Source organism: Haliaeetus leucocephalus, unplaced genomic scaffold (assembly GCF_000737465.1).
Source record: "Haliaeetus leucocephalus isolate CR32 unplaced genomic scaffold, Haliaeetus_leucocephalus-4.0 Scaffold646, whole genome shotgun sequence".
Taxonomy (NCBI): Eukaryota; Metazoa; Chordata; class Aves; order Accipitriformes; family Accipitridae; genus Haliaeetus; species Haliaeetus leucocephalus.
In genome coordinates, this window is record NW_010973082.1 from 640044 (window position 1) to 667593 (window position 27550).

Here is a 27550-nt window from a genome sequence, read left to right on the forward strand (position 1 = left end):
GGGTGTCCGAGGTGCTATACATGAATTCGCACAGCGCTGCAGCTGCTGTTCAGGGGATTTAGTTCAAATCCTGCTGCTGCCCAGCGATGGCGGCGGCCATGGGAAGGCTGGAGCCGATTCCTTCGGAGCCGGTTGGGCTGTCTCAGCCCTGGGAGAGGCTCCAGAGGAAGCTCTTGGCCCTCGACGCAGCCCAACGCCGGGCAGGCATCCAGCCGCCTTCCTGCGCCGCGCCGGCTCCAGCACCGTGCTCACCTTGAGCTGCTCTTGGTGCTGGCCGTGCCGCACCGCACCGCCAGCAAAGGTGCTGCAAAACCAGCTGTGGCAGGGGAGCCCGCTGCCGGGGGGGGGAATGGCAGTGTCCCTTCACCCGGGCTGGGACACGGAGCATCTCGCAACAGGGATGCTGTGCTGGGTGGGAAGGGCTCCGCACCGCTGGTTGCTTTGATGTGGGGCTGAAACGCCCCGTGCTCTCGCTGCGATAAGAGCCAAGGGGGTGGTGGCGGAGGAGAAAGTCTAAACGAAAAGATGTGTATCTGTTGAGAGATGCACCTCCCCGGCTGCTGGGAACAGGTCCATTCCCTGGGTGAGGAATGTGGTGGGTGTAGAGCCCTGTTGTCCCAGTGCAGGGGACTGGGTGTACTCAGTGCTAGATTTGGGGATGTGTATTATTTCGGAGCGCCTTGGTCCCTGCTCTTTGGGTAGGTTGGGAGCTCAGCAGCGGTGGCCAGAAAGCCCTTGGCCAGCCCTGCACCAGCTTTCTCAGCTGGGGTTTCCACTCCGGCCAAACGGGAAGTGAAAGGGAGAGGGGGTGGCGCGAGCTTTGGAAATAATAAGTGAGCCACCCTTGCATTGATATACTCTTGAAAAAAGCAGTCTCAGCCGAGCGACGGCGTTACGTCATTGCCTTCTTGCAGTGGGAATTTGTGCACTTCCCATGATTGAGCTGTCGCAGCCCAACCGGAGAGCAATTTCCTGGCAGTCTCGTGGTGGTGACCCCTCGCCCGGACCTCCCTGTTCATGCATGAACCTCTTCACCGCAGATGTGCGTAATTGCCACGGCCGGCTGCCTGCTCGGCGTGAGCGCCAGGGGCTGCTCCGCTTTGTTCAGCACCTTGCGAAGCTGCCGTAAAAGTTACAGCTGGCTGCGGTGGCTGCGGAAATCTCGGCGCGCGGTTTCCTCCCGGTGAAGGAGCGGAGCTGCAGCCACGCCATCTGGTCGCCTCCTCGCTTTGCGGGATGCTTTGTGCATCGTTGCTCTCTTGAGGCGCTGAGTGGAGGGCACGGGGGGACGGTGGCCCTGGTGCCAGTCGGTGCTGGCTGGTGCCGCAGCCGGTCCTGATACTGGATCGACCCGCGGCGGAGGGGGCTGGTGCCTGCCAAGGACAAAAAGGGATCAGACTTTAATATTTGCAGAAGGTTTTGAGACACGGTGTATGGTGCAAAGTACAAATTGCTTCAGCCACAACAGCAAAGAACTGTTTGGCCGGGTTGTTCCCGATCGGCTGGTCGTGTTGACACTCGGCTGGCAAATGGCCCATGTGCCCGGGCATGTGGTGGGCCAGGGCTGGGCTGACCGAGCGGTGGGCTGGGGCTGGCCCAGTGTATGCCATCTGGTTTTGTGCTGAATGAGGGTCTCAGTGGTTCCCTTGTACTGGTGAGATGCTGGTTGGGCTCATCCCAGTCCCACTGTTGCTAAGGTTTGACTCCATGTACAGAGAATGCGGTTGTCCTGGAGCCCAGGAGAGACCTGTCGTCCATGGAGGACTCGCGTTTTCCTGCACTCTCTAAATACACCAAAACCACAGTGTTTGCTGCCAGGGCTGGGCTCTTGCTGGAGCGGGACAGGAGTGAGCAGCCCCTTGTACAAGCAAACCTGGGCTGTGCATGTCTCGGCTGCTGGGGGGCCGGGCATGCTGGGGAAGGGGGACCCACCGCCGGGTGGGATTAGGGCTGTGGCTGCTCACCCCCAGATCCCCAGTGGGTTCCCAGGTTCGTCCTTGCCGGGAGCCACCACCTCCACCTTGGGCAGCCCTGGGAGCATTGCACCATCTCCTCCCACACGTTGTCCTGGGGTCCAGGGCTGGTGTCCGCTTCCCATTGCATTTCCCATCCCTGGAGTTGCTGTTTTGTCACTTAAAACTCCAGGTATGTTTTTATGGGCTGTACATCTGGGGCTTTGAGTTACCCCAGGCACTGCTCTGCTTTTTCTGGGATGGGATGAGGGATGCTGCTTCCCTTTGGAGAGCCCCTGTGGGTTTTCAGGGGGGCTCCCAGCCACCGCTGGCTGTGTGACCTGCCAGGGCTGAGTCCTGAGACGGGAGCAGCTCAGAGACACACGGCTCATGGCTTTCAGTTTATGAACAGTTCCATGTAGGCTGAAAGCCTCCTGGGAAGCTGTGACCTGCCATGCTGGAAGTAAGAGCTTCTTAACTCAGCCCTTATAAATAGCTGACAGAGCTCGACTCTCCCTGAAAGCTTGCTCTGGTCCAGAGACGATGCTTTTAGTTGAGCGGTAACGCTGGCTCCTCTCCTAGAAGACACTCCTGCAGCTCCCACGTGTGTGTCTGGCTCCAGCCACGCTGGGGCTTTTGCTGAGGCAGGACACTGCCCTTCCTCCCAGGAAAAGCACCGTGGGTGTGTGGCTCGATGAATTCTGCATTTGAAAAGAAGAATTAGAGGAAGAGACAACGCGGAGCTGGGATCCTTTGGCCGTGGGCAGCCGTTCTTGGGACTGACCTGTGGCATTTGCAGCGGCTGCGTGCCACGGCTCTGCCCTCGCTGCCCAGCTCGCCTGCGCAGGGCAGGGCTGCCCGTGCCTGGCTCCACCACCGAGGTTGAACTGGTCCAGTAGTTTTGAGGCAAATATCGACCTAGGGCTTAGCTCCGTTTGCAGCTGCGTGTCCTGTCACCTGGACTGAGTCCCAGGGCTCTGTCTTTCCACTGCCCCGCTGCTGGGGGCGAGGGATGCAGGTGCTCTGTGCTTGGCTTTGGGCTGTACACACAGCTGGGAGAGCACTGGGTGAAGCTCCTGGCTGTACCTGTGCTGTTTAAATTCCCATCTCTGTTATTAGTGCAGCATCTCTCATCTCCACCTGTTCCCTTCAATATCTGGACTGTGAATCGGGTCAAGATGAGGGACCTTTCCTGGTCCCATCGTCTCTGGCTCCTTTGTCCCATCCCTGTGGTCAGGCTAAGGGCTGGGGTGGCTGATGGCAGAGTGGGTTGCGGGCAGGGCTGCCCCTGGGTGCTGGGGTCCCGCTGCTGCTTGTCCTTGTTTCCCTTCATGCTACACAAGGCGTGCATGTTTGTCCAAGTGTCTTGGAGGAAGATCTGCTCACCTACAGCTCCCCGAAGATGGGCACCAGGGGTACTCCAGGAGCACCCATGGGTCTGGCTGCAGACGCGTCCCTGCTGGTGGGGTGCCACCTGCCCCAGCCCTGGGGTGTCCCCCCCAAGCTCGGTGCCTCAAGCCCCCTCCCCATGTCTTGTCTTTGCAGGAGACGTGCTCTTCCAGATGGCAGAAGTCCACAGGCAGATCCAGAACCAGCTGGAGGAGATGGTGAGTGCCCCAGCCTGGGCATGCTGGGCTCTCTGCCTGGCCACGGGCTCTGCTGGTGTTGCAGCCGAGCAAAATGGTTTTCCATGTCTTGTCCGGGTGACACCAGCCCCTCTGAAGTGGATTTGCTGAGCTGCAAAGGGTCTGGTCTCCTTGGGCATCTGCTTCTGCTGGGTCCTCTTCTGAGTGTCTGTCTGTCCCTTGCTGCTGTCAGCCTCTGCTCTGTACAGACCCTCTCCCCTGCCTGCCCCAGTGCTCCCCAGTGCCATCCAGTGCTCCCCGGGCAGGGTTTGCCAGCCCTCACCAAGGAATCGTGTTTTTTCTTTCTGCCTGCAGCTCAAGTCCTTCCACAACGAGCTCTTGACGCAGCTGGAGCAGAAGGTGGAGCTGGACTCCCGGTACCTGAGTGTGAGTTACAGACTCGTGTAGTCCGGCAGCACAAACATTGGCTCGGGCATCTCCGCCTTTCCCATTCCTGCTGCCCGGCTCCCCGCTTGGGCACGGTTGTGCCCAGACACTGCTCGTGCCCCTGGTTACAGATGGGTCCCCGACCATCACACACATCACCACGCACAGAACAGCATTTTCCCCAATGTCAGACTATTGCAGCCCCTGTTTGCTCTCTGGGCCGTGGGGAACCTGCTTCTCCCAAAGGCCAGGGGGGTCTGCTTGCTTCTGCCACCCCTCGACAGCAGGAGCTGCGGCCGAGGCAGGGATTCAGCTTTGGCTGCTCAGAGCTTTCTCCTGTTGCATCCAGGCTGCACTGAAAAAATACCAGACGGAGCAAAGGAGCAAGGGGGACTCGCTCGACAAGTGCCAGGCAGAGCTGAAGAAACTTCGGAAGAAGAGCCAAGGCAGCAAAAACCCCCAGAAATACTCTGACAAGGAGCTGCAGGTAGGACCCCGGGCACAGCGGGGGGGGACGAGCATCCCGTGCCGGGCAGCGGATGCTTGGTACCACATGCTAGAGGTGGCCCGGCTCTTGCAAGCCTTTTGATAAAGGCTTGCTGTTTTCTTTAGAGGAAAGGGAGCGTGGTGGGGTGTGGGAAGTGTGGATAGGGAGGGGGCGGCAGCCTGTGATGGGAGCGGGTTGGTCTCATGGCCACCCCGGGGGAGGACCGTGCAGAGGGGGAGGCTGCAGATGTTGTGCCGGGAGGTGCGGTGGTGACTAACCCCGCTTAGTCCCCTGCTCCTGGTGCTTTTTATTTTTTTTTTTTGCTTAATGAATGAACCCAAAAAGATCATTAACTTCTGTTGCGCCCAGATCCATCTTCCCCTGGATGGTGTTTTGCTTAAATATTTTCTGTGCCTGCTGCCGGGGTGCCCCTTCCCCCAGCCTGCCGGGGCGGCGGCGCGGGCCGGGGGCGGCTGCGGTGAATCACCGTGGTGTGATCGCGGTGTGGGCTCCCTCGCCGACCACGCGCCGTTTGCTAATCGGGTCCCGGCTGCGCGGGGCTGGGGTCCCTCACAGCACCCACCTGGATGGTTTGTGCTGCGGGGTGGGCGCGTGTCGGAGGTTGAGGTGTTGGGATTGCCTACAGGGAGGGAGTTGGGGTCAGAATTTCACTGAAGAGCATCCAGGGAGCATCCCTGGCTGGTGCCGGCTCAGCCGGGGCCGTGAGCAGGACGTGCCGGCGGGCTGTGGCACACGGTTACCGATGCATTCACAGCAGGAGTTTCGTGTCTTCTGAAGTCTGCAACCTTTGGTTCGAGCTTTGCCCAGACCACGGCTGAACATGGCAAACTTTAACAAATAATTGATGTACCTACCTGCAAATCTGCTCTGCCTGAAGGTCCTCATGCTGCTACTCGAGTTAATGCTCTGCCTGAGTTAAGGCAATGGTAATCTGCTGCTACTCGAGTTAAGGCTGCTGAATGATTGCAGCACTAGTAGTACTTTGGGTAGTACCTTGAAAAGGGGAAGATGACCCCTGAAGCCAGAAATTACCTAGTCTTGTCTCTGAGGCATGAGAGTATGCGTTATGTTGGGACCAGGATCTGTTACTTTGGATACCATGGGCCCGTAACGTGTCAAAATGATCCGTGTCTGCTGAAGGGGATCTTAAATGTCGGTGGCACTTCACTCCCCAGGGCTGTGTACAGGGTGGCATTTAAAGTAATCGGCAGATCGTTACCGTGAAGGTTGTGCTGGGGAAGTGACATTCTTAATTGCACTAAAATTTGGGAAATCAGTCATTCTCTCAGTGGCATGAATCAGAATAAGCACTGAAAGAGAAAAACGCATCCGTAGTCATCCACCCCGGCTCAGCGTGCAGCTCCCGTGCTGAGCCGGAGCGCGATGCCCTGAGCTCATGCTCGTTTGCAGCCCCCGTCCGCTGAGACCATGCTGAGCTGCTTGCAGGTGGCACGGCTGGCTGGAGCGTCGCTGGAAGGTGTCGATGCAGCCCGAGTTGGGTGTCCTGCCCGTTGAGGCCGGGGCTGGCACGTTCTTGAGAGCTGAGCAGCCTAAACCACTTCTGAGCGGTGGCATCTCCGCAAGCCCTTGCTCTGAAATTCCTGCTGAGCAAGAAAAACCCTGTTAGGCACCGAGGCTTGGCGTGGGGAAACTCGGGGATTAAACCTGCTTTGTTATCCCCCACCTGCAAAAGCTGCTGATAGGGACAACAGGGCGAAATTGCTGCCAGAGCCAGCCCTCTCCTGCCTAACCCCCCCCCGGGCTGCTGCCACGCAGGGATCTCTATCCCACACCCAGAGTCGGAGGAGGAGAAAATCCAGCCCGGTGATCCGTTTATATAGCTGGGAGAGAGCGATGGTTTGATCCTCCTGCTGTGATGTGGCGGGGATGGGGTAGTCCTGTTAGCGCGGCCGCTTTGGGCAGGGAAACAGGATCAGGCTTTCATTCTCTTAATCTTTCAGCAGTAAGTATTTAGGAAGCGCTTATCTCTGAAAAAGCCTTATGATGGCTTTTGAGCTTAAAGAGCTATGAGACTGCTCAACTGCTTACTTCGTTTTTTCCCCCTAGATCAAAATATGGAGTTAAATGGCTGAATTCAGCCAAGAGGGCAGTTTTCCCTCTGTTCTCTGCTGGCTTCGGTCCTGGTATTCCCTTTCAACAGAAACAGAGGGTATTTTGGGCCACCTTTGATGCTCTTTTTACCATTGCCTGGGCATCAGAGGGTGGGGGGATTGCTGCAAGGGTGGGTCCAGCCTAGAGCTATGCAAGTGTTGGTACCAGCCTGAGCCTTGTGTGGGGCTTAGTGAAGCCAGGCTTAGTGAACCAGGAGCATCAGCAGAGCTGCTGGTGTCGCACCGTGGACCTTTGCTCCACAAAAAAAAAAACTTTCTAAACTGGTTTATAATGGAGAACCACGCAGTTTTCCCTGGGGAGCTGCTGCATGCAGTTTGGTTTGTTTAGCTGGCCCAGAGCCACCCCTGCGGCCGGCTTGTAAAACCCCCAGTGACCTCCGAGGAGGCTGCTGAAGGTACCTCGTGATGCTGGGGGGAAGCTGAAGACTTCATTAGGCTGGTGCCTGGGGACCACAGATGGATCAGACAACAGCTGGATGGACCTCTTCTAATGGGCTGTTGCAGATTACTTTTCTCATAATGGGAGAAGCTGCTGTTGATGGAAACGTCCTGGTAGCTGCATCAGTCATCTCCTTCAATAAAGCAATAACATCTTACTCTTCTTTTGAAGACTCATCCACTTAAGCTACTGTAGCCGTTGGCAGCTGGGAGTCTGATGCTCTGTCATCATCTCTCTTCATATTTAATGCTATGGGAGGCAAAACTGCTCCTTTCTGCCTTTTCAACACATGTGGAGTGACCACATCTTGTCATCGGCTGCAAGTGAGATGGGTGGGTGAGACGAGTGTGGTGGGAGAGGCAGTGCTGTCCTCCTTCGGGGAGCTTCAGGATGTGGTTTCTGTAACATCGTCTTGTTCTGCCGAGGTGAGAGGAGATTTGGGGCTGTTTGGGCTCTGGTTTGCTGGGTGGCAGAGGACAACCCTCACCTGGGCCAGGGTACCAGCATGGCTCAGGCTCTATCCTCTGCTAGATTGATCAGAAAGCCCAGTAAAACAGCCCAAACATCTCACCTGTGACTCTTCAGTTCAGATTTTCCCCCTTCCTAAAGCAGAAATAAATGCTGATATTCAGCAGGCACTGCACATAAGTAATGATCTTGTGGCTGGTGAGCAGTAGCTTTGGGCACATGGGGCTTGAGGAGTTCTGCTTGGGATAAGGAAGCGGTGCGATGCTCATGGACACTTGCAGGAGGCATCTCCTGAGCTGCGTCAGCCACTTGTTGCATGGAGAGAGCTGATCCAGGGTTGTCTGCAAGTCCCACATCATCTGGCCACTGTCTCTTCTGCTTGTTTTGTGGGGTTTAATAGATGAGGACGGGCATCACAGAATTAAAATGGTTGAGGATTTGAAACACCTTGTGGTTTGCAGTAAAGACAACTTGTGTAGCTTAAAAGCAGCTCAAAGTGTAATTAGGCTGCAGGAGTGATTTTCCACCTCCAAAGCTTTGTCTGTCATGGTCAAGGGAGATGCTGTGGTTGTGGGTTGTTACTGCTGAATGTCGCAATAAAGCCAGGCTTTTTATTCCTTATGAATCAGTCCAGACCTTTTGTTATACACGAGGAATGAAAGCTGAGACAGCTAACTACCTCAAATGTCTCATCTTAGTTATGTAGTTACTGAGATTTTTTTTTTACCTGTGTTGAAAACCAGGAGAATAACCCAATTCCATTCACTTCACGTCTTTTATGAAGAGGAATGAAAACAATATTAAGATTAAACAATCACCAAGGAAGCTAAACTGCTGTAATTTCATTAAACGCTGGTTATGATCAAGCTATGAAATCAAGGTCACGATGGGTTTAGGACCTTGATTGAATCAGCAGCTCAACAATGAAGTTACGTTGGTTCAAACTATTTATCAAATCTTATTAGCACTATGAACAATTGGATTTCTCCATTGGGCTGAGACGAAGCTGACTGTAATTCATCCTAAATAGCGAAGCTGAAGCCGGCTGTTTGCAGTGAGAGGCTGTGCCTGACCCGGGCAAAAGGGCTTTCAGCGCGGCTGTGCCGGTGAGCAGCCACACCAGTAAATCCAGAGGGGCAGAGGGAGCTCCCTGCTCGTCCCAGCCCCTGCAAAACCAGGGCTTTACTGAGCCGGGCACACTGGGCTGTGGAGGCTGAGCTCAGCTCCTGCCTAGATATGTCTTCTGTCCACACCTACACCTGCTCCTAGGGGAATATTTTAAGCATTAAATACCACTGTGCCAAATAACCCGGGGGGGTTTATAAACTTTTGTAATTGAAACCTCATTTTGATATTCCCATCAGGAGAAATAATTTTAGGTATAGGTCAAGAAGCTCTAACTGATAAGGAGTTTGCACAAACCAGGTTAGAAGGGCTTATGTAAAAGTCAAATAGGGAAGAATTATGTAAAAGCTCGGTGGTTCCAGGTAACTCTCTCCAGGTTTTATCGTGCTTTAAGCTGAGTTAGGGTGTGTGTCCAAACCCAGCAAATACAGTCAGCGGGTGCAGGGAGGGGAAGCGGTTGTGAAACACTTGGTAGGAGATGCATCAGGCCTGGGGCTGAGCTGCTCTGGTCGTGGGCAGCGTGTCGGTGTCCTTCTTGCCATGGCCAGGTCGGGACCGAGAGGGATCCCCGCTCGGGAATTACCAACCTGAGCGCTCGTGTAGCTTCGCAGCATGACCTGCTTGTGTCTTGGGACCTTACTGAAGAGCTCATGCCGTGTGGTATTTTTTTGTCTCTGTTTACTCTGTAATCAGCCGTGAACTCGCGTGCCGGTGACATTGGCCCCTCTTACCGTGGGCATAGCCCCGCGTGTCTGGGGAGGCTTTGGCTGCTGGTGGGGTTTCAGCACACCTTGCTCTGGCAAGGCACTGCACCTCTTCTCTCCAGACACAGTGCCACAAGAGCCATACGCTGAAGTGGCTTTTTCAGACTTTGTGGTCTGTGAGTGCTTATGAAAGAGGCAGCACCGAGAGGAGGAAAGTCTCCGTCTCCTCTTTCTGGTGGCTGCGGCCGGGTGGGTTTGCTCAGCTGCCGGGGCTGGCTGGCGGCATCCCTCCCGCCCTGGGTGAGCTGCAGGCTCTGGCACAAAGCGCGGTTTCCTGAAACCGGCTCTACAAATCTGTAAGCAGCTGCTACAAATACGCAAAATGAAGTCTTAAACTTCTTTTCCTCTGGGCTGAGATACCTCAAATGCCTCTTCTGGAAAGCTGGTCCCTTGGTTCCTGTGCCGGCACAGGTCAGGGCCATGTCTGATGAGTATTTTGGTACCAAACCTTGTGCATAGAGCCATTGATCTGGGGTGTCCCTGTATTAGGGGAACGTTTTAAACAGTTGATCACGAAACCCCTGCACAGCTGGCTGGAGAAAGCACTTGCCTGCTGTTTTGCTCTCTGTAAATTTTATGTAACATCACATGTGTGCATGGATGGTGCTTTATAGGAGCAGTGAAAGGATGAGGCTGATGCCCCGATGAACAGATGTGTGAGACAGGCAATATAATGAGGGGAGACAGCCCTTCTTGGGGGAGGAAGGGGAGACCGGCATCCTTGGAGCAGGGCGGCTGTCCCACCATCCAACAGTGGACAGCTGTGGCAACGTGGGGTCCCCCGGCTCTGCGGGGGTGCTTTGTCCTTGTAAAAGGCAGTGCAATGTGTTTTGGCTCCCATGGTGACCCGCATATGGGCGTTCTCTGCTGCAGGAGAGGGTTTGGGCTGTTGATTTATTTGCCTTACTACAAGAGAGGTTAGGTCACCTCAGGCTTGTTTCCGAGCTCCAGTCTCCTTCCTGACCATGCTCTGCTGGGAAGAGCTGCTGATACCCCAGGGCTTGAATACGGCATCGCTCTGTCTGGCTAAACAAACCGACCGACCTCCCTCTCCATCTGTAACACGCTTGGGCCATGATGGAGGCTGGAGGGAGCCGGGAGGGGACAGCATCTCCCCCGAGGCTGCTCCAGGGTCCACCGGCTTCACACAAGGAGCAAATCCTGGGAATGAGGAAAAGCTGTCTTCTTCCCCAGGAGCTGTCAGGGCTCAGGATCCCCAGGCTTCTTGTTTTCCTCAGTTTGGCTATATGCCGTGGTAGGGTTTCAGCTCTTTCTCCTTGAGACTATTCAACAGCTTAGATGCTCTTCCTCTGTTAATCAGCCTAACTTCTTTCTTATTTTATCCCATTACTTTCTAATTATTCTCCCTTGCGGTTCCCTAAATAAATCCTCCCTTCTCTTGGTCTTTACTCCTTCCAGGTATTTCAGCCTGCCGCATTGGTCCAGCACAGCTTGCAGAGCTCTCTCCCTTCCCCTCTCTTTTCCCCACTGCTCTGTGCCGCTGATCCTGACCTGTCCCTCCCTGGGATGAGAGCCCGGTGCTTGGAGCCAGCATGGAGGCACGGTCCCCTCCCTGTTCGGCATCTTTCCTGGTGCCGGTTAGAATCATGCCCACTGCATGCTCCTCTGCGGTGTCACTGGCTTTCTGGTCTCAAAACTCCTTGCTGTGCCCACTGTGGTTAGCTGGTGACCTCTGAAAGGCAGCTTTGCTGCCTTCTGCCTGCTGTTGGTTCCCTCTTGTCCCTGTGGCCGGTCCTTTGCTCAGCCTGTTACTGGCAGCAGCAGACGCATCTGATCGCAGATAAAGATCTGTAATGATGATTTCTGCAGTCGTGCTCAGCGTGGTGGTGATTAGCATTGCCCTTGGCTCATATTCCTGACTGGTTTGCACGTTCTTTGCTTGGATAGAACGGTTTGAACTAATTTTTTTCCAGTAAGGATGGGTGGTTATTAAAGGCTCGACTGAAGTTCGGTATTGATGTTGCTGTTTCACCTGTGCTAACTACACTGATGGCAGCGTGCGCTTGAAAAGAACTCGGGTCTTGACATTTCTCGGTTGCTTCTTCATCTTCACACACCTCTAGCTGTCAGCTTTGGAGTGGCATTGGGAAGATGTCAGCGTAAGCAGCAGGGCCTTTGTGTGCCCTGGCTTTTCTGTGCTGGGGATGACAGCAGCTGTTTGAGCCAGGGACTTCTCAGCATCTTGTTTCCTCTTTCATGTTTTCTTGTTCCTAATTTACTGTCTGACCCGTCGGGGTAACTTGGTCTGGCTTCTGAATGGAGATTGCCAAGCTTTGCTCCAGCATCGCTCGTCTCCCCCGGGAATCGGGAAGCCGGGACGGGTTGAACCGGCAGGTCCCTGGCTGAGCCACCACCGCCTCTGCAGCCGGGGCTGCCAGGACCGGGCTCCCCCTCCCCAGGATTGCTGCTTCCCTGGACCAGGCAGGAGCCCCCGCTCTGCTGGCTCCCGCTCCTGAGCCACGACAGCATCTTAAACCAAACCTTTTGCCCGGCTGTGCTCGGCGCCGCCGCGTGCTGACATTGCTAATTAGGTCAGCGGCTCCCGGTGAATTGAAGTGGATGCATTCGGGAGGCGGGGGGAGGAACGGGGGAGTTATTTGAGGCCTCTCCAACCTAGAAACCCAGAAAAGGTTTCTGGAGCTGTTGGGTGGCTCCGGCGTGTGCTCTGGCTTTTGGCACGGCCAAGAGCACCGCGAGCGCCGCCCTGGCCGGCTCCCTGCCTCCTCGGGTGCTCGGGTCACAAATGAGGGGGTTTTTTTCCCTCCTTGAAACTGGGAATTTTATTTAGACAATGCTTAAAATCTGAATTTGAAGCCGACAACCTAAATCGAGGTCTGAATTTAAAATGCAGCGCTCGAGCGGTACGTGCTTGTCAGTGAGGTCTTGGCAGGGATGCTGCCGAGCCACGGAGACCGAGCGCGCCGAGGCCGGGGGGGAAGCACCGTCCCCTGGCCCTTATGCCAGTTGTCAGGTCATGCCAAGCTGAGAAATGCATTTGGCTGGGGTTCAAAATGCAGGGTGGCTGCAGGATCCCCCCGCCTCATCCCCAGGGAAAGGAGATGTGACCTGCGGCTGTGAGCCCGATGGTGCTGACGGGCACCTGGCTGCAGGTAAAGCACCGCTCACTGATTAAAGGCAGTGCTTCTCCTTGGCGTACAGTAGTGAGATCTTGCTTTGTGCTTTGCATGTTACTTTTTTTCCTGTGCATCTGGCATATTTAACAAGGTTTTCATTTAAATTGTCTTTCCAGGCATCGTTTGAAAGCCCATTGTCATTTTGAGCAAATCCAAAATGAAAGCTATCTAGTGAACAAGAAGTGTTGCTCGCCATTTTGTAATGTAATAACGTGTAAAAATCAAGGCTCTGAATAAATCAATGGCACATCAAGCATATTTACATAAAGTATATAAAGCGCTGAGAATACTAAATTTAGAGCATAGGCTCTCTGCTTGCAAATCGACATGTTCTAACTGGCTGTAGCCATTAAGACCAGCCTTTCTTTAGCAAACAATTAAAAGTACACTTGCAAAACAAGATTGAAATCAGAGATGTAAATAAGGCTTTAACTTGCGTCTTTAAATCATGATTAAAACTAAAAATCTAACATTGCTAAGGTAAGGAAGAATTTCCCGTGTTGCGGTGTATGGTGTTTATGGGACTGGAGCTGAGCCTTGCCCCCCCGCCCCACCGTACCTGGGGCATGGCTGCGTCTGACCTGGGGAAACCTGAATCGCGGTGGGATGGTCCTTGTGCTACTGAACTAAATTAGCTGGCGGTGGACTCATTTCACTCCTCACCTTCTCGCTCTTGATGGCCCAGTTAGTAAATTAAGCAGGATGAGTTTAGGGTGTTGGGAGCTGCGTTTGTTCCTGCACTCCTGCTATTTCAGGTGCTGTCATGGTTGTGCTTCCTTCCAGAAATGGGGTTCTGCAGGAGGGCGAGCATCGTCCTGCTGCTTCCCTCGGGAGAGAAGGGAAGGAAACTTTTTCGGGAGCTGCCTGTAGCGCAGGGCTGTGGGGACAGCGCGGCTCGGTCTGTCCCGGGCATAGCAGGGCTGCGATGGAGGGGTCGGGGCACCGGACCCTGGGGGAGCTGGGGGCTCTCCGGGCTGGTGCTGGGGCGTCTTTCCCTCCTGGCTCCCCATCCTCGCTGCCAGGCTGATGCCTCTGGGCTCTGTCCCTTTGCTGTTCCCGGGGCTAATAATACCCAGGAGGAGGCGGCGTGCTGCCGGCAGCGTCTCTGTCCCAAGCCCACTCCGGGGAGCGATGCTTTCCCCGCTCACGCCGAGCGCGTCCTCCCACGGCTGCCTGCTCCCGCCTGCCGGCACGTGCCCAGGGCTGCTGCTGCCTCTTCCCTGTGCCATGCCGGCCCCGGCACCTCTGTGCCTGCTGCTGGCACAGCCCCGCTGCCTGCCGGCTTCCCCGATGCCCTCCCCTATACCCCTGCCAGCCCCCATCCAGCTCAGCTCTCCCTGCAGCTTCTGCTTGGGGGTGATGCAAATACCGCCGTTATTTCTGCTTCTGTGCCCAGTGACATCAGCTCAGTTACCTTCATTTATTTCTGTTCCTAAACGCAGGTGTTTGCACTGGATTTTCTCATTTGGGGGGAAAAAAAAAATTCTTCTTGAAGCAGGGTTGATGGTTGCAAACTGGGTTTTTATTCATTTCTCACCGACTCCCTTTCCCCCACCTGTGTTGGTGCATGTGGGGAGACCCAAAACCTGCTGGGTCCGGCGCAAACTCTGCGCAGGGTTTGCTCTTGAGGGAGGGTGCTCTGAGCAGGGTGACAGCAGTAGGAGCTCCAGCTCTGAAATGAGCCTCCTTTGAAGTCTGGGACGACGCCTAATCTTGCTGCTTTTGTTGAGGTTTGTTCCATTTTATGCGTCTGCTAATAAATATTGTAGCATGCTAAAAATAACTGTTAAACATGAAGAAAGAAGTAAAGCTGCTTTGGGCCCTGAATTTCCAGTTTAATTCCCTTCTCAGGGAAGCTCAGACTTTCTGAAACAGGTTTAGCAGCGCCTGGGCTGCACGGTTGGTTGTGGCTCTTCAGTGCGGTGCTGCCGTGCCAGGGAAGAGCCGGTGCCAAGGAGGTGTTGCAGGGCAGGACAGGGATGGGCGAAAGAGATGCTCCTCTTAGAGGCTTGGTGGCTGCTCTCCCAGTGCCACACCAAGGGTGGAAGCTCCTTGCGGAGGATCTGGAGGCATCCCGAGAGGATTGAGGAAGGAGAAAGCGGCCAGGTCGGGGAGCTGGGGAACATCTCATGCCCTCTGTGCTCAGGGATGCCGATGGTGTGGCCGATCCGCAGCCCTGCGGTCCCAGGCGTTGCTCTCGAGCCCTCCCGCGTGCCACATTCACATCACAGGGATCAGCCTGAGCGGCCGGATTACCCCAGCCCAGCCCCATGTGCCTCTTCCGTGCCCTGTACGGTGCCGGCAAAGCCCCGCGTGGCACAGCCGTGCTGGCAGAGGTCACGTAGGTAGAGCAGGAGCCCGTGCCAGCGGAGGAGCCTCCCGCTGCTGTGTCTGCGGCATCTCTGCCCGGCGCTGGCAGGGTCCCCGGCATCCACGCAGCCCCAGCGTGTGGCATCGAGGAACGGCTGTGCCGGCAGTCCCCTTTCTGCTTGTGGCCGGGCAGGGAGTGCTGTGCCAGCGTGCAACGCTGCCCTGCCCTGGCACCGTCCCCGAGTCCCCTGCACCGCTCACCGCACGGCTGACTGGCAAACGCAAACCGAAAGCCGGTAGTTTGAGCGTTGCTGATGGTTGTGTGTGTTGGAGGGGTTCACGTGCTGTCCCTGCTGCGGCCCACCGGCTCTCAGCAGCGTGGCCCTGCCCGTCCTCGCGGGCAGCGATGGGATTCGGCAAAGACGCCGGCAGCGGCGGAGGTGCCGGAGGCGTTCAGCCCGGGCCGGGTTTCGTGGTGGTTTGTGCGCTGCGGTGCCTGGCAGGGACGAGCAGGGGGCTGTGGGGGCTGTTGCCAGCCCCAGGCGATCGGGGCGACCCTCCTCGGCCTCCGCCACCGCCGGTGCGATTGCCGCAGCTCGGGCGCCCGTTTGGTGAGAGGGCGGCAGCACGCGGTACAGCTCGTCCCGCCGCCCGCGCGGCTCCCAGCCCACGTGCTGAGTCAGCGCCTCTGCGTGGCGGGGGGGGTTCAATGAGTAAGGGTGGGTTGGAGGGGCCGCACAGGCACATGTGTGCGTGTCCTGGGGGGGGACGGACCCTGCGGGCACCCTCGCCAGCCCCGTGGCCGCTCCGCTGACCCCTCTCCGGAGGATCCTGCGGCACACGGAGGGGCAGGGGCTCGGTGGGCAAAGCGGTGAAGGCAGCTCCTGTTTCTGTTCTAGTACATCGAAGCCATCAGCAACAAGCAAGGCGAGCTGGAAAACTACGTCTCGGATGGCTATAAGACAGCTCTCACGGAAGAGAGGAGACGGTTCTGCTTCCTGGTAGAGAAACAGTGTGCCGTAGCAAAGAGTGCTATCACCTACCATGCCAAGGTGAGTCGGCCCTGCCGGAGCTGCCGTTCTGCTGCCGCGTTCCTGCGGCTGCTGGGCTGCAGGTCCCGGCTGCACCGTCACTGGTGGATGCTCCTGTCGTGAGCTGTTGCCTATGGAACAGGCTGGTATCCTGACAGCCGCAGCTGGTGCAGCCCCTGCAGCTCGGGGGAGAGAGGCGGGAGGGAACATACCAGTGGGTGACCCATGGACAAGATGCCCTGGGAGATGCATGTGGTCCCAGGCTGGGAGAGGCAGGGCTGCACCCCAAGCTGCCCTTTGTCTGACAAGGGGCCATGTCTCCCATGGGTGCTGGTCTGCATTTCAAAGCGGCTTTTGGCTGCATGAGGTGGATGGGACCGACTGCGGTTTGCTCAAGTGCCAACGTGGTGGTGGTGACGGCAGAGCCTGGCAGCGCATCCCGCTGTCTGGCGGTGCCAGCCCCTCCGTGGTGCGACTTCATCTGCGCAGGAGAGCTCGTGGTAGATGGATGGGGCTGAGTTCACCTCTCCCGCATGCCGTGGTCACCGAGGTCTGGGGGCTCTGCCCCAGCAGAGGTTTGTCAGGTTCTTCATGCATCAGCTCGTGATTTGCAAAAGCAGAAGAAATGCAAAGCAGCAATATTCCTGCTCGGAGTCAGAGCAGCGCTGCCTGCCTGGCAGAGCTCACTCCGACCCTCGCCTTACCCTCTGGCCTTGGCAAAGGCAGGGATTAAACCAGAGATTAAATTGCTGCTTCAAAGCCCCTTTTGCCCATTCCCAGGCAGCCCACATTGCCTGGGCTGGGGGCTGGAGCTGCTGCCTGCCAGCCTGGGGAGCAGCAGCCCCCTGCGCTGGTCCAGAGCGGAATCCATCCGGATGAGGGCTGGGAACGCTGGTGCTGCTCCCGCAGCCTTTTGCTCCTGTTCTGGTTGTTCCCCACCGCCACCCCGTCGCTCACAGCACCCATCTGTCACCGCCGCACTTGGCACCGGGGAGCAGGAGAAGGAGTTTGGATTAGTCAGCTCTGTCCTCGTGCTGTGCTGCGGACCGGATCGATGCTTGGCATATGCAAACTCCTGTAGTACAGGAGGGGAAAAAAAAAATCCTCCCCAGGGGTTGGTGGTGGGGGGGAGATCAGCAGGCATGAGGGTGCCGGCACCCGCAGCATGGCTGCGGCATGGTGAAACCAAAAACTTCTTGCAGCAGCACATGGAGGGTGATGCTGCAAGAGGGACTCTGCAGGTGGCTCATCCAGAGCGCGGTGGGCGTACGTGTGATGTGGGCGCCTGGCCCCGCACCAGCCTGGCAGCCAGCGTGGGCCTTGCCGGCTAAAAACGCCGTCCTGCTGCTGCCTGCAGCTCCCGGAGGATGCCGGCGGCAGCCGAAGTCTGGGTGGCGAGGCTGCGCCTCAGCTGGAACCAGTGGCCGATAGTGGGGAAACGTTCTGGGGCTTTGAAATTGGCTTTAGAGGTTTTTTTGATACATGGGGACCAAGTTGTCTCCAGATGAGACCGGACGCAAAGCCGCGCAGAGGTGTTGGGTCACCCTCTGCTGTGGGGTGAGCCGGTGGGTGAGTTGGCTGTCAGGGTTACCGGAGCTTCTCCTCCACTTCTCTTCACGGTGTGTTTCTCGGGGAGGTGTTTAGGCAGCTGCCTGGAGGTCAGCGTGGTGCTTGGCTGAGGAACGACCTTGGGGTAGTTTGGGACATCTCCTGCCTCGGAGAGTCACACAATGAGATGCTCACTCACACAGCATGGGTGTGTTAGGTGAATAAAGGCAAATTTAGCTCCGTCTTTTTTTAGTATTTTTTTTTTTTTCCTCCTTGGCTCGGAGCACCGCAGTGGATGGCTGCAGGTCCGGCCACGGGCAGGGAACAGCGGGGTTTAGCTGCAGGGCGGTGGGGCCAGAGGCTATCGGTGCTGAGCAGCCCTAAACAAGAAGCTGATCCCTCAGGACCTGGGTGACAGCACAGAGTACGGGCTGTGCCCTGCCAAGCCTTTGGTCAGTTTTTATTTCTCCGCTTGGTCGAGCGGTGCTGTTCCCCAAGGAGCCCAGCACCCTGCCCAGCTTCCTACGGCCCCTCTGCTCCTGGAGCTGCCCTGCACAGGATATCTCAGAATAAGCTGGGGAGATGAATTACCTTTTCCTTCCCTCCTTTCCATTTTTCATGACACCTTCCTGGCTCAGCTGCTGTCAGAGCCTGGAAGTGGTAAGTCCCTGTGTTTTATCTCATCTGTGCCATGCACAGGGGAGTCAATTGATCTTGTGGCCAGGATCAGGCCAGCTCTGGATCCGTGCAGTGCTGCCCAGGGAGGGGTGCAGAGCTGGGTGGTTTTCCTGCACCCCTGTGCCCTCACGCCTCGTTTTTCTCTGTTGCAGGGGAAGGAGATGCTGACGCAGAAGCTACCGCTGTGGCAGCAGTCCTGCTCGGATCCCAACAAGATTCCGGACCGCGCTATACAGCTCATGCAGCAGATGGCTGCCAGCAGCAATGGCACCATTATGCCCAGCCCTCTGTCTACATCCAAATCCAACCTCATCATCTCTGACCCCATCCCTGGTGCCAAACCTCTCCCTGTCCCCCCGGAGCTGGCACCTTTTGTAGGAGTAAGTATCTCTGTGGTGGAAATTGTCCTGCCCTTCTGAGCAAAGCTGGAGGGACGAGCCCGGGCCAGTGTCACCGTTGTCCTCAGCAAGTTGCCTTTTGGTGGACTGTCATTGATGCGCAGGGATGGGCAGCTCAGTGCACACACCGCCCTGGGATGCGGGAATGAGTACGGCATGGCTGACGTGGGACTGGGCAGCCTGTCCCATCCCATCCCACCTGGGATTGCTGAACTCCAGAGGGGCAGGGGCTGCAGGGCCTCCCAGGGGGGGATTTGGGGAACCCACAAGCTGGACTCGCCTGGCCAGGCTGGTCCCAGTCAGGCTGGTCCCAGAGCTGTGGGGCTGAACCAAGGTACCCCAGTAACTGCGGGAGAAGGTGCTTGGAGTGACCTGTGGGATGAAAGACCCTTCAGAAAAGGGTCTCCCCTCTGATGCGGGGGCCCGAGCTGAGCAATAGAGCTCAGGAGGGATTTATCAGGTGCAAGGCAGCTTGGTGCAGTAAAATACCATAGAGGTGACCCTGCTGCTCCCCCCAGAGCGGTTTGTCTCAGGTCGGGAACTAAACCCATCAGGCTGAAGCTCTGGTCTGCTGTGAACCACCTTCCCTGGAGCTGCATCCCGCTGCAGGAGCTGTGCTGGGATGCCCTAATGAAGACGTTCCCCGTCTTCCCCCCCCCCTCCTCTCTCCGTAGCGCATGTCGGCACAGGAGGCCATGCCAGTGATGAACGGAGTCTCAGGCCCAGACAGTGACGGGTACAACCACTGGTCTGAGATGAAGCCAGCACAGCCCAAATCTTTATCTCCTCCCCAGCCTCAGAAGCAGCTGAGTGACTCTTACTCCAATACACTCCCAGTTCGCAAAAACGTGCCACCGAAAAACAGCTACGCATCAGGTGAGGCTTTGTGTCCCCCCCTCCTCTGCTGTGGGGGCTGCCGGGGTGCCGTGGGGCTGGCTGTGCCGGGGGGGTCGCAGCCACGGTGAGCAGGGTCACCAGGGATGCTGGTGGCGGCAGGGCAGTGAGCGGCAGCGTTCCTCCGGCGTCAAGTGCCGCTCGTGCTTCTGGATCTGGTGTTAGGAAACGAGCGGAGCTGGGTTCTGCCATGGGTTTTTGGCTGGGTGGGTTTCAGTGAACGGACAGCATTTCCAGGAGGAAAATATTGAGGAATCTCACGCAGGGAGACTGCTCCCTTTGCCGTGGGTGGTGGGCGATGCCAAGAGTGGCAGATCCTGCCTGGGATCCTGCTCATTAAGGGGGAAGATGGGAGTCAAACACTGAAGGTTTTATTGGTACCTGGGGTAAAATAAGCAAGGTTAGGGACCTGTCCCTACTTGTGCTTGGGTTTGGCCGCGGGGTGAAGGACTCGGGGCACTCATTGGCCTCTGTCTCTCACCAGCCGAAAACAAGACGCTGCCACGCTCCAGCTCCATGGCCGCAGGGCTCGAGAGGAACGGCAGGACGAGGGTGCAGGCCATTTTCTCTCACGCTGCCGGAGATAACAGCACCCTCCTGAGCTTCAAGGAGGGTGACCTCATCACACTGCTGGTGCCGGAGGCCAGGGACGGCTGGCATTACGGAGAAAGCGAGAAAACAAAAATGTGAGTGCCGTGGCTGTCCCCGTGAACTGCTGCACCCCGGGCGCAGCCTCTTCTGGGTCCTCCACGAATAAGTGTGAGTTTGGCTTCATCCCCTGCCTTTGCCTTTCAGGAGGGGCTGGTTTCCTTTCTCTTACACGCGGGTCCTCGACAGCGATGGCAGCGAGCGGGTCCACGCAAGGTAGGAGCATCGTGTGGGTGCCGCGCCGGGTGGGTCCCTGCACCCCTCCTAGGGCAGGTTTGTGGGCTTGGGATGGGACATGACACATGTTGTTAGGAATAACTCCCATCACAGGCGGGTGGTCGCTGGCTCGGGGGGCTTTGGCCATAGCGTCCCCTGCCACGGGTGGATGGGCAGCCTGGGCATCTCAGCCTGGGGTGGGCTGGGTGCTGATGCCTCTGCTTCGGGTCCCCCCACCCAGCCTGCAGCAAGGGAAGAGCAGCAGCACCGGCAACCTGCTGGACAAAGACGACATCGCCATCCCGCCGCCCGACTATGGCATGGCCTCCCAAGCCTTCCCAGCGCAAGGCGTCAACACCTTCAAGCAGAGGCCGTACAGCGTGGCCGTACCTGCCTTCTCCCAGGTGAGCCCACGGGGCAGCGGGGGCTTCTCCCACTTTAGGGAGGGCTTTTTACAAATGGGAGATGCTTGAGCAAAGCCCTGGGCATTAGTCCCTGCCGGAGCCCTGCGTATGGTGGCCTGGGTGTCTGCGCCATCTCTGTCCCACTTGTGGTTTTAAAGCAGAAGGGCGAAATGTGTTAAAAGCGTCTTCTCAGTCTTGGCGTGATGTAGAAGGTGTGCGGGTGCAGGAGGACTGCTCTCCAACTTGTGTTCGTTGTTTGTAGGACTACCTAATGCCCTATGGTTGTGCAATTAAAGACTATTCCAGTGGCCTCTGCCAACCACCCTCCGCTCACTACAAGCCTTACACTAGGTCGACAGCTGTAAGTCGGAATGCACGCAATGTTTCCCTTGGGATTTACGGGTAGTTGGCCGCTTTTGCCTGGTGACCCGTATGCCTTGTCCGAGAACCCATCTCCTGCTGAGCGTCTCTCCTGGGGAGAAGGGACAGGGATGCAGGGAGGCAGTGGGAGAGGAGAGCCGTGGACGGGGAGGATGGGCCGGTTTGGCTCGCCTGCACGGAACGGGCAAGGCACGGGGAGCGAGTGGCACAAAACGGCACCGTAAACCCCCAAAGGACAACACTTGCCAACTCTATGGGAGCCTCCCACCAGAAACAGGCTGTTCACAGGCAGCTGGAAGCGTTTTCTCTGGCACATGCCAATTCAAGCCAGTGACGGTCCCGTGAGGACGCTGGAGTGAGCGTGCGAGGCTGGGGCAGACCCCAGCCAGGGCTCCAGCAGTTGTCCAAAACAAGCTCAGGGCTTCTCAGTTAACGAATTGGGGAGGATGCATGTGTGGATGACTTCAGTTTAACCCAGGAGCTGCTGGTATAGCGGGGCTTCCCTGCCAGAACGAGCATGATGGGATGAGCCACATTGGCTTCCCTGGAGCTCTCGGCACATGCTGGCGGATGGGGAGAGGATGAGGAGGGGGAGAAGTGGCCACGCAGCACCCGACCCTTTGGCAGGGTGCTCCAGAGAGGCGGCAGCTCCAGCTGGGGTCTGGTCCTCTCCGCAGAGGATGGGCAAGTGTGGCCCCACTTGCTGTTTGCTGGCTTTTCCCAGCAGGGTTTGCTGCTGGATTTGGGGTTTTGTGATTGGGAGCGTTCCTGGGATGGTGGGAACTTGGGTCTCTGATCCCTGGTGCATGGCCAGCTCAGAGACCAGCAGCTCCCAGTCCTTCCTGGAGCGGTCCTGTGTTTGCCATGAAGAGCAGAGCTGCTCTGTGGCCGTATCCCAGGGCAGGTCCTCACCCAGGGAGCAGTGTCCTTGAGGGGTGTCCTCTCAGCCTGGTCCCCCTCTGCTCCTTGGACCAGTGCAGTCCTTCCCCGCTGTAAAGGCCATTCAGTGCCGGCTGAAGGAGAAAATGGTCCAAAACCCTGTGGGTTTCTGGTGGGAGTTAACACAGACAAACACCTCTTTCCACAGAACATTTCACTGATGTGTCTCAGACTTGTTTGATCCCTTTTCGAGTCTCGCATCTCGAAAGTGGCCGGAGCTCTGTACCACAGTGGGGCTGGGCAGAGCAGACTGGGGCTCTCCCTTGTCTTGCCAGATAAAGTCCTGCTCCGAAGAAAGTGGTGCAGCTGTACTCCCTGCTGTCTAAACCCCATTTTGAATCATCTCCATAACTCCCTTTCCTCTCCAAATGCATCGGCTCTCGGCCCCAGCATCCCTGGGTCCCGATGCACTTTGGTCTGTTCGTGTGACCGTCCGGCGGTACGTGAACAGGCACAGCCCACGTCCCCCACCCCTCACCGTGCTTCCTTCCCTCCTCTCCGCAGGGTCTCGATGACTACGGGACGAGGTCCGTCAGCAGGTAAGACTTGAACCTTCCTGTTGCGTTACCTGAAAGCGAACTGTTGGTGTTGGCTCTGGGCGAAGCCGTGGTGCCGTGTCCCCGTGGGGGTCCCTGTGTGGGCTCCCCGGGGGGACAGGCGGTGGCTGGGACGGGGTTGTGTGGCGGAGGGGACGCGGTGTGGGTCTCGTCTGTCAGCACGGAGGGACCCAGCGTCTCCTGGGGAGGACAGGTCCCAGGGCCAGCCCCTGCCGTCCCTGACCTCGCACCCCTTGCACTTTTCCAGCAAGAGTCCGCGTCTCCCCAGCCTCCTCTCTGGGGCTTGTGCCCGGATAGTGAGGCCACGGAGAGCGCACGCTCTCAGGGTCTTTTCCCTGGCACCTTCTCCCACCCAGCAGCTCCTCCGTCCCCGTTCCCTCTGCCTTGGAGCTTGCCCCATCTTGCTTTTGGGTTTAAACCCCAAACCCACAGGCACGGGCTGCGAGCAAAGCGGTGACGGGCCAGGGGTCAAGCTCACCGCGGCGGGGGTGCTGCTGCTGGTCCCCGTGGCACCGTGCCGGGGAGCTGGGCTCCTGGGCATGGTGCTGCCTCGTGGCGCGCGCCGGTGATCCCGGCCACTCTGGCAGTCTCCTGTGCTTTGTTCCGCAGCGGCAGTGGCAGTTTGGTATCAACGGTGTGAGGACACCTTGGCTAGCGGCGGCCCCTTGCTGCTTGGAAGAGCTTTCTGCTTCTTTCCCCCCTTTTTTTCTTTCCCCTTCGTTTCTCTTTCTCTACTTCTTTTGGATTTTAAACTCTTGTGATCTTCAAGGAAACCATGGTGCTTCTCCACCCCTCCCTGGTGTTCACAGTGCCCTTGTTTCTGAAGCCTTTTCAGAGCAGAAACTGCCCATCGGTCTGTGCTCGCTTTGAAGCAGCCTGGATGCAGTTTACACTTTAGTGGGACCTAGTTTTTGTACTCCTGTGTGAATGTTAGCGATGCACTATCCCTCCTCTGGGGCTGCACGCCAGCCGCCTCGCACGAGCCTGGACAAAACCTCCCAGACTGGAACAAAATATGCATGGTCTCTGGTGTCCGTACTGTTACCGAGCATCCGGGATGCCCGTGCCCGGGATGCCGTTCCCGCGGGGGGCAGCGGCCCCGCGCCTCCCCCCTCGGCCTGATCCGCTTCCATCCAACCACCCGCCGCGGTGGCTTTGGGAGAAGCGGATAGCGCAGAGCTCCCGCTCCAGGGAAAGGGCTGCTTCTCGGCTGGGGGTCCTGCTGGCTGTGGGCGCAGCCAGCAGCCCCCCTGGAAGGGTTACTCCTGGTTGTTTTATAAATATATATATATATTTTTTGTAGCAAGGTATTGTTACCTCACGTTAGCGCTGGGGGCTGGTGCGGAGCCGTCAGAGGACGTGCTCGAGTCCCTAAACCGGGCTTGAGCGAGGCAGCCCCCGTGCTGTGCCGGGGGGGCTCGGCAGCACCCGGGGGTCTCCCACCCCGGTGTTGGGTTGGCGCTCGGGGTCCCGCTCCCACAGCTGAGCCCGGCCGTAGCCCTTCCAGTGCTCGTGGCCGTCTCCACCGCAGAGCTGTACACGCTTTCTTTTTCTGATGTGATTTTTAAAACCTCTTACATTGCCTGTTTACTAGGACATTGCTGGCAATACAGACACACACACAGAAAAGTTTTTGTTTTATATACTTGCCTATGGGCATATTGTAACAAGACCCTCCTGCATCGATGTCCTAATTTTGCTAAAGATTTTTAACCCAGGATATTTCATGCTGAATGAATGACTGTAGAGGGGGAAAAAAAACCACCCAGCCTAGCAAAGCCTGTATGGAGATTGTAAAGTGCTGAAAAACCTTTTTTAACAGTCAGAGAGAAATGTGCCCTGTACTGAGTTATTGTTTGAATAAAAGTTTTATTTATTGCATTGAGCTGGGCCTCGGTGTCTTTTTCGGCTGCTGTGCCTGTGTGCTGCCCATCGCCACCTGCATCGCCCATTGCACATTGCCATGCCTTTTTTTTTTTCTTTTTCCCTTCTCCATCCCCTCAGCATTTATGTAGCCATGGGAGACCCTGGGTACTGCCTGCTTGCGCTCAGCCCCTGCAGACTTTAAACAGCTTTGCTGAGCGGGAGCAGCTAAAACTGTTTAAGGGCCGGATCCCTCCTCTGTGTGTGTATTCAGGGGATGATGCTGCTGCTGCTTGCTGCATGCTGAGGCTGTAGCTGCGCTTTCCTGGCCCGGCGGTGGTGGGAAAGCGGCGATGGCCGGGGCTGGGGGGGAAGGAAGCCGCCCCCCTCCCTTCCGTAGCCCCCACCATGCCCGGCCTCTCCTCTCCGCAGGTGGCTCCCGGCGGCCCGGCTGGCCATGCCCTTCCTTCCCCTCCTCGCAGGGAGCCGGCGGGCAGCACCAGCAACTCAATAAACACAACTTTTCCTCCTTTTTCTTCTTTTTCCTCCTGCTTCCTCTGCCCGGAGGCGCTGCATGCGGTGCAGCCGGCGGGCTCGGTGGGCTCTTGCACCGGGGTGGCCGCTGGCTCGTAGCCCGGTTCCTCTCCTTAACCAACACCTTCTGTTCCCATCAAGGGGTCGGAGTGCATCCCGGTGTCCTCCAACCTGCCTTCTCTTTCCCTTGCAGCCCCGATGTTGAAGTGGCCAGGTTTTGAGGTGCCCCTGTCTGTAGTTAGTAAGTTGACGGTCTCGGGGGGGGGGCCGAGCCCTGGGTGTGCTGGTGCTGGGCAGCGGGTGACAGCCGTGGGGCTGTGTGGGGATGGTGCCACCGCTCTGCTTCCCCCCTGCACCCGGCCGAGCGCGTCCCCTCCCTTGGTCACCGCTTGTCCCCCGTCCCAGTGGCGGGAGCTCCCGGTCTAATCGCTCTGCATCTGCACGGCTCCTCGCACCACCGCAATGCCGAGCAGCCTGCTGGGGCTGCCGCGCTTTCCCCGGGGATGCTGAGCTGCTGCTCCTGCTCCTGCTGCTTCCCCTGCTCCCCATAACCAGTCTCTTTGGTTGTAGGTCTCCGGTGTCTGCTGTCCCACCAGCGCCTAGTCGCTGCATCGCCATCCCCAGCCCTCTCCCATGGGACAGAGCAGATCCGCACTAATGTCAAGTTTTTTGAGCAGCTTCTTTTGCTTGTAGACCGCCCTAGGGAAGTGTCTCGGGAGCCTCCTTGTCCTGACCCCAGCCGTGGCCCCAGGGCAGGGATGGAGGAGTTGTCCCAGGAGCAGAGACCCCCTCTCACTGGTATTGCAGAGCCCGGGAGAGCCCCTTCCCTGTTTCTCTTTGATCTGTGAGCTGGTTTTCCTGCGGCTGCCAGAGCTGTGGGCTCCAGTCCCAATGGCTCTTCTCTGCCAGAGCAAAAATAGTTAAATATTAAGCCCTGGTGACTCATCAAAGCAACCTTTCCTCTCCCTCCAGTCCTGAGAATCTATTTTGGCATCCTGGAGGGAAAAGTGATCTTAGAATCTGCATTAATTAGGTGGGAAATTAATTACCCTATTTTTAAGCAAAAGCCATTTATCTTTTGAGGAAAGCAAAAGCGTGCTTGGAGAGGTGAGGGATGGTGGGGGAGAGGGGCCGGGGGAGGCAGCGAGTGCCCTTCCCGGGGGGCTGAGGGGACCGAGCCTCTTCCTCCTGCGGCGTGCGGGGCTGTGGCAGTGCCAGGGGCCAAGCAGGTCTCGCTGCCGCAGGTTACGTGGCCATTGCTTCTGTTGCAGAAAGGCGAGGGTTTGTGCAGCTCCCTGGGGAGGGCTGGGGGCTGGCCAGGCAGCAGGTTTAGACCCAATGGCTCAGGGCAGCCCAGGGTGGCTGTGCACCGCCGGCAGCCGACAGTACCCCCGTGGCTGCCTGCACCCCACGGGAGTTACCTCCTGCCCGTAGCCGGCAAGTGCCGGTGGCAGCGGGACGGCGCTGGGGATGCCCCAGGTAGGTAAAGCCTAGCTGAGCCCAGCTGTCACGGCTCTGGCTGTGGGACATTGCCGTTCCTCAGGATGGCTGAGGCCGGCTTGCCGGGAGCTGAGCTCCTCCTGCGCAGCCAGCTCATCTGTGTGTCCTTCCTCTCCCCGTGCTCTGCCTCTCCATCATTTGGCTTCTCCAAAGGCTTCCCAGCCAGCACGGCACGGAGCTGCAAGCTCTGCTCTTGCCCGGGTATCCCCGCGCTTCCCTTGGCAGATGGGATGTAGGAGCTGTAACCCCCCATAGCAGCGAGGTGCAGAGCCGGGTGATCTCGAGGTGCTCCCACATGTGGGAATGGCTCGAGCCCGGGCTGGAGCAGCTTTTCCAGCCCTGGCCCCCCCCTCCCCTCCTTGGCAGTCCCAGCTTTAGGCTGGCTGGAAAGCAAGGTAGGAGAACATCCAGCATGCAGCAGCCCTTGCCGGCTCATGTCTTACATCCACCACTGCTTTAACTGTGAGAGAAGTGGATGAGCGAGGGGCAGCTCAGCCCAAGGGCTCTGCAGGGCAGAGCAGCTCCAGCTTAACCCCTTCCCAAATCCTGCTGAACCCGGGCAGGTGGAGGGGACAGGGCTGGCGGCTCCGGGCTCCCTGATCGCCCCGCTCGGGCTTGGGTTTAGCCTTGAAATGTGCCCAGCGCAGCCTCTGCAGCCAGCGGAGCCACCTCGGCTCTGCAGCCAAAGCTTTTTGAGGTCTCACCTGATTGTCGCTTGCCGTGCCGGAGCCCTGTCCTCGCAGGCCCCGCTGCCGCCATCCCTCCTGCTAAACTCTGCCTTCCTCTTTCTCTGCAGAAACCCCTTTGCCAACGTCCAGCTGAAGCCAACGGTGACGAACGACCGCTCAGCTCCGCTCATCAGCTGATCCGGCAGTGCTGGCACCTGCCGTGCCGTGCGGCACTCGCCACCTCCTCCTCACCGCTGCATGTCCGGCTTTCCAGGACTTCATTTTTAGGCAGAGTTTATTTAATCCTGCTGCTTTGAAAGCCAAAGGCTAAAGCTAGTGCCCTAGTTCTCTCTTCTCTAGACCCAGCTTATTCCTCTCGGTGGCAGAGGGTTAAACCGCTGCCGTGTAGCCCGTCCTTTGACTGTG

General features: G+C 57.5%; 1 protein-coding gene across 3 annotated transcripts in view; it reads left to right on the forward strand.

The window, feature by feature from the left end:
• Positions 1 to 27550, forward strand: part of BAIAP2 (BAI1-associated protein 2) — a 47643-nt gene extending 20093 nt beyond the window's left edge. The window contains exons 4-14 of one of the 3 annotated variants that reach the window (XM_010578553.1): positions 3498 to 3559; positions 3893 to 3964; positions 4314 to 4451; positions 15765 to 15917; positions 18275 to 18502; positions 19195 to 19396; positions 19899 to 20100; positions 20210 to 20278; positions 20520 to 20682; positions 22507 to 22541; positions 27253 to 27550. In XM_010578553.1, coding sequence (XP_010576855.1) covers positions 3498 to 3559; positions 3893 to 3964; positions 4314 to 4451; positions 15765 to 15917; positions 18275 to 18502; positions 19195 to 19396; positions 19899 to 20100; positions 20210 to 20278; positions 20520 to 20682; positions 22507 to 22541; positions 27253 to 27322 — 1394 coding nt within the window. In that variant the 3' untranslated portion in view covers positions 27323 to 27550. Of the gene's footprint in view, positions 1 to 3497; positions 3560 to 3892; positions 3965 to 4313; positions 4452 to 15764; positions 15918 to 18274; positions 18503 to 19194; positions 19397 to 19898; positions 20101 to 20209; positions 20279 to 20519; positions 20683 to 22506; positions 22542 to 23168; positions 23423 to 25149; positions 25178 to 27252 lie in introns of those variants that run through there. The other 2 variants (XM_010578555.1, XM_010578554.1) reach the window with 2 other exon arrangements.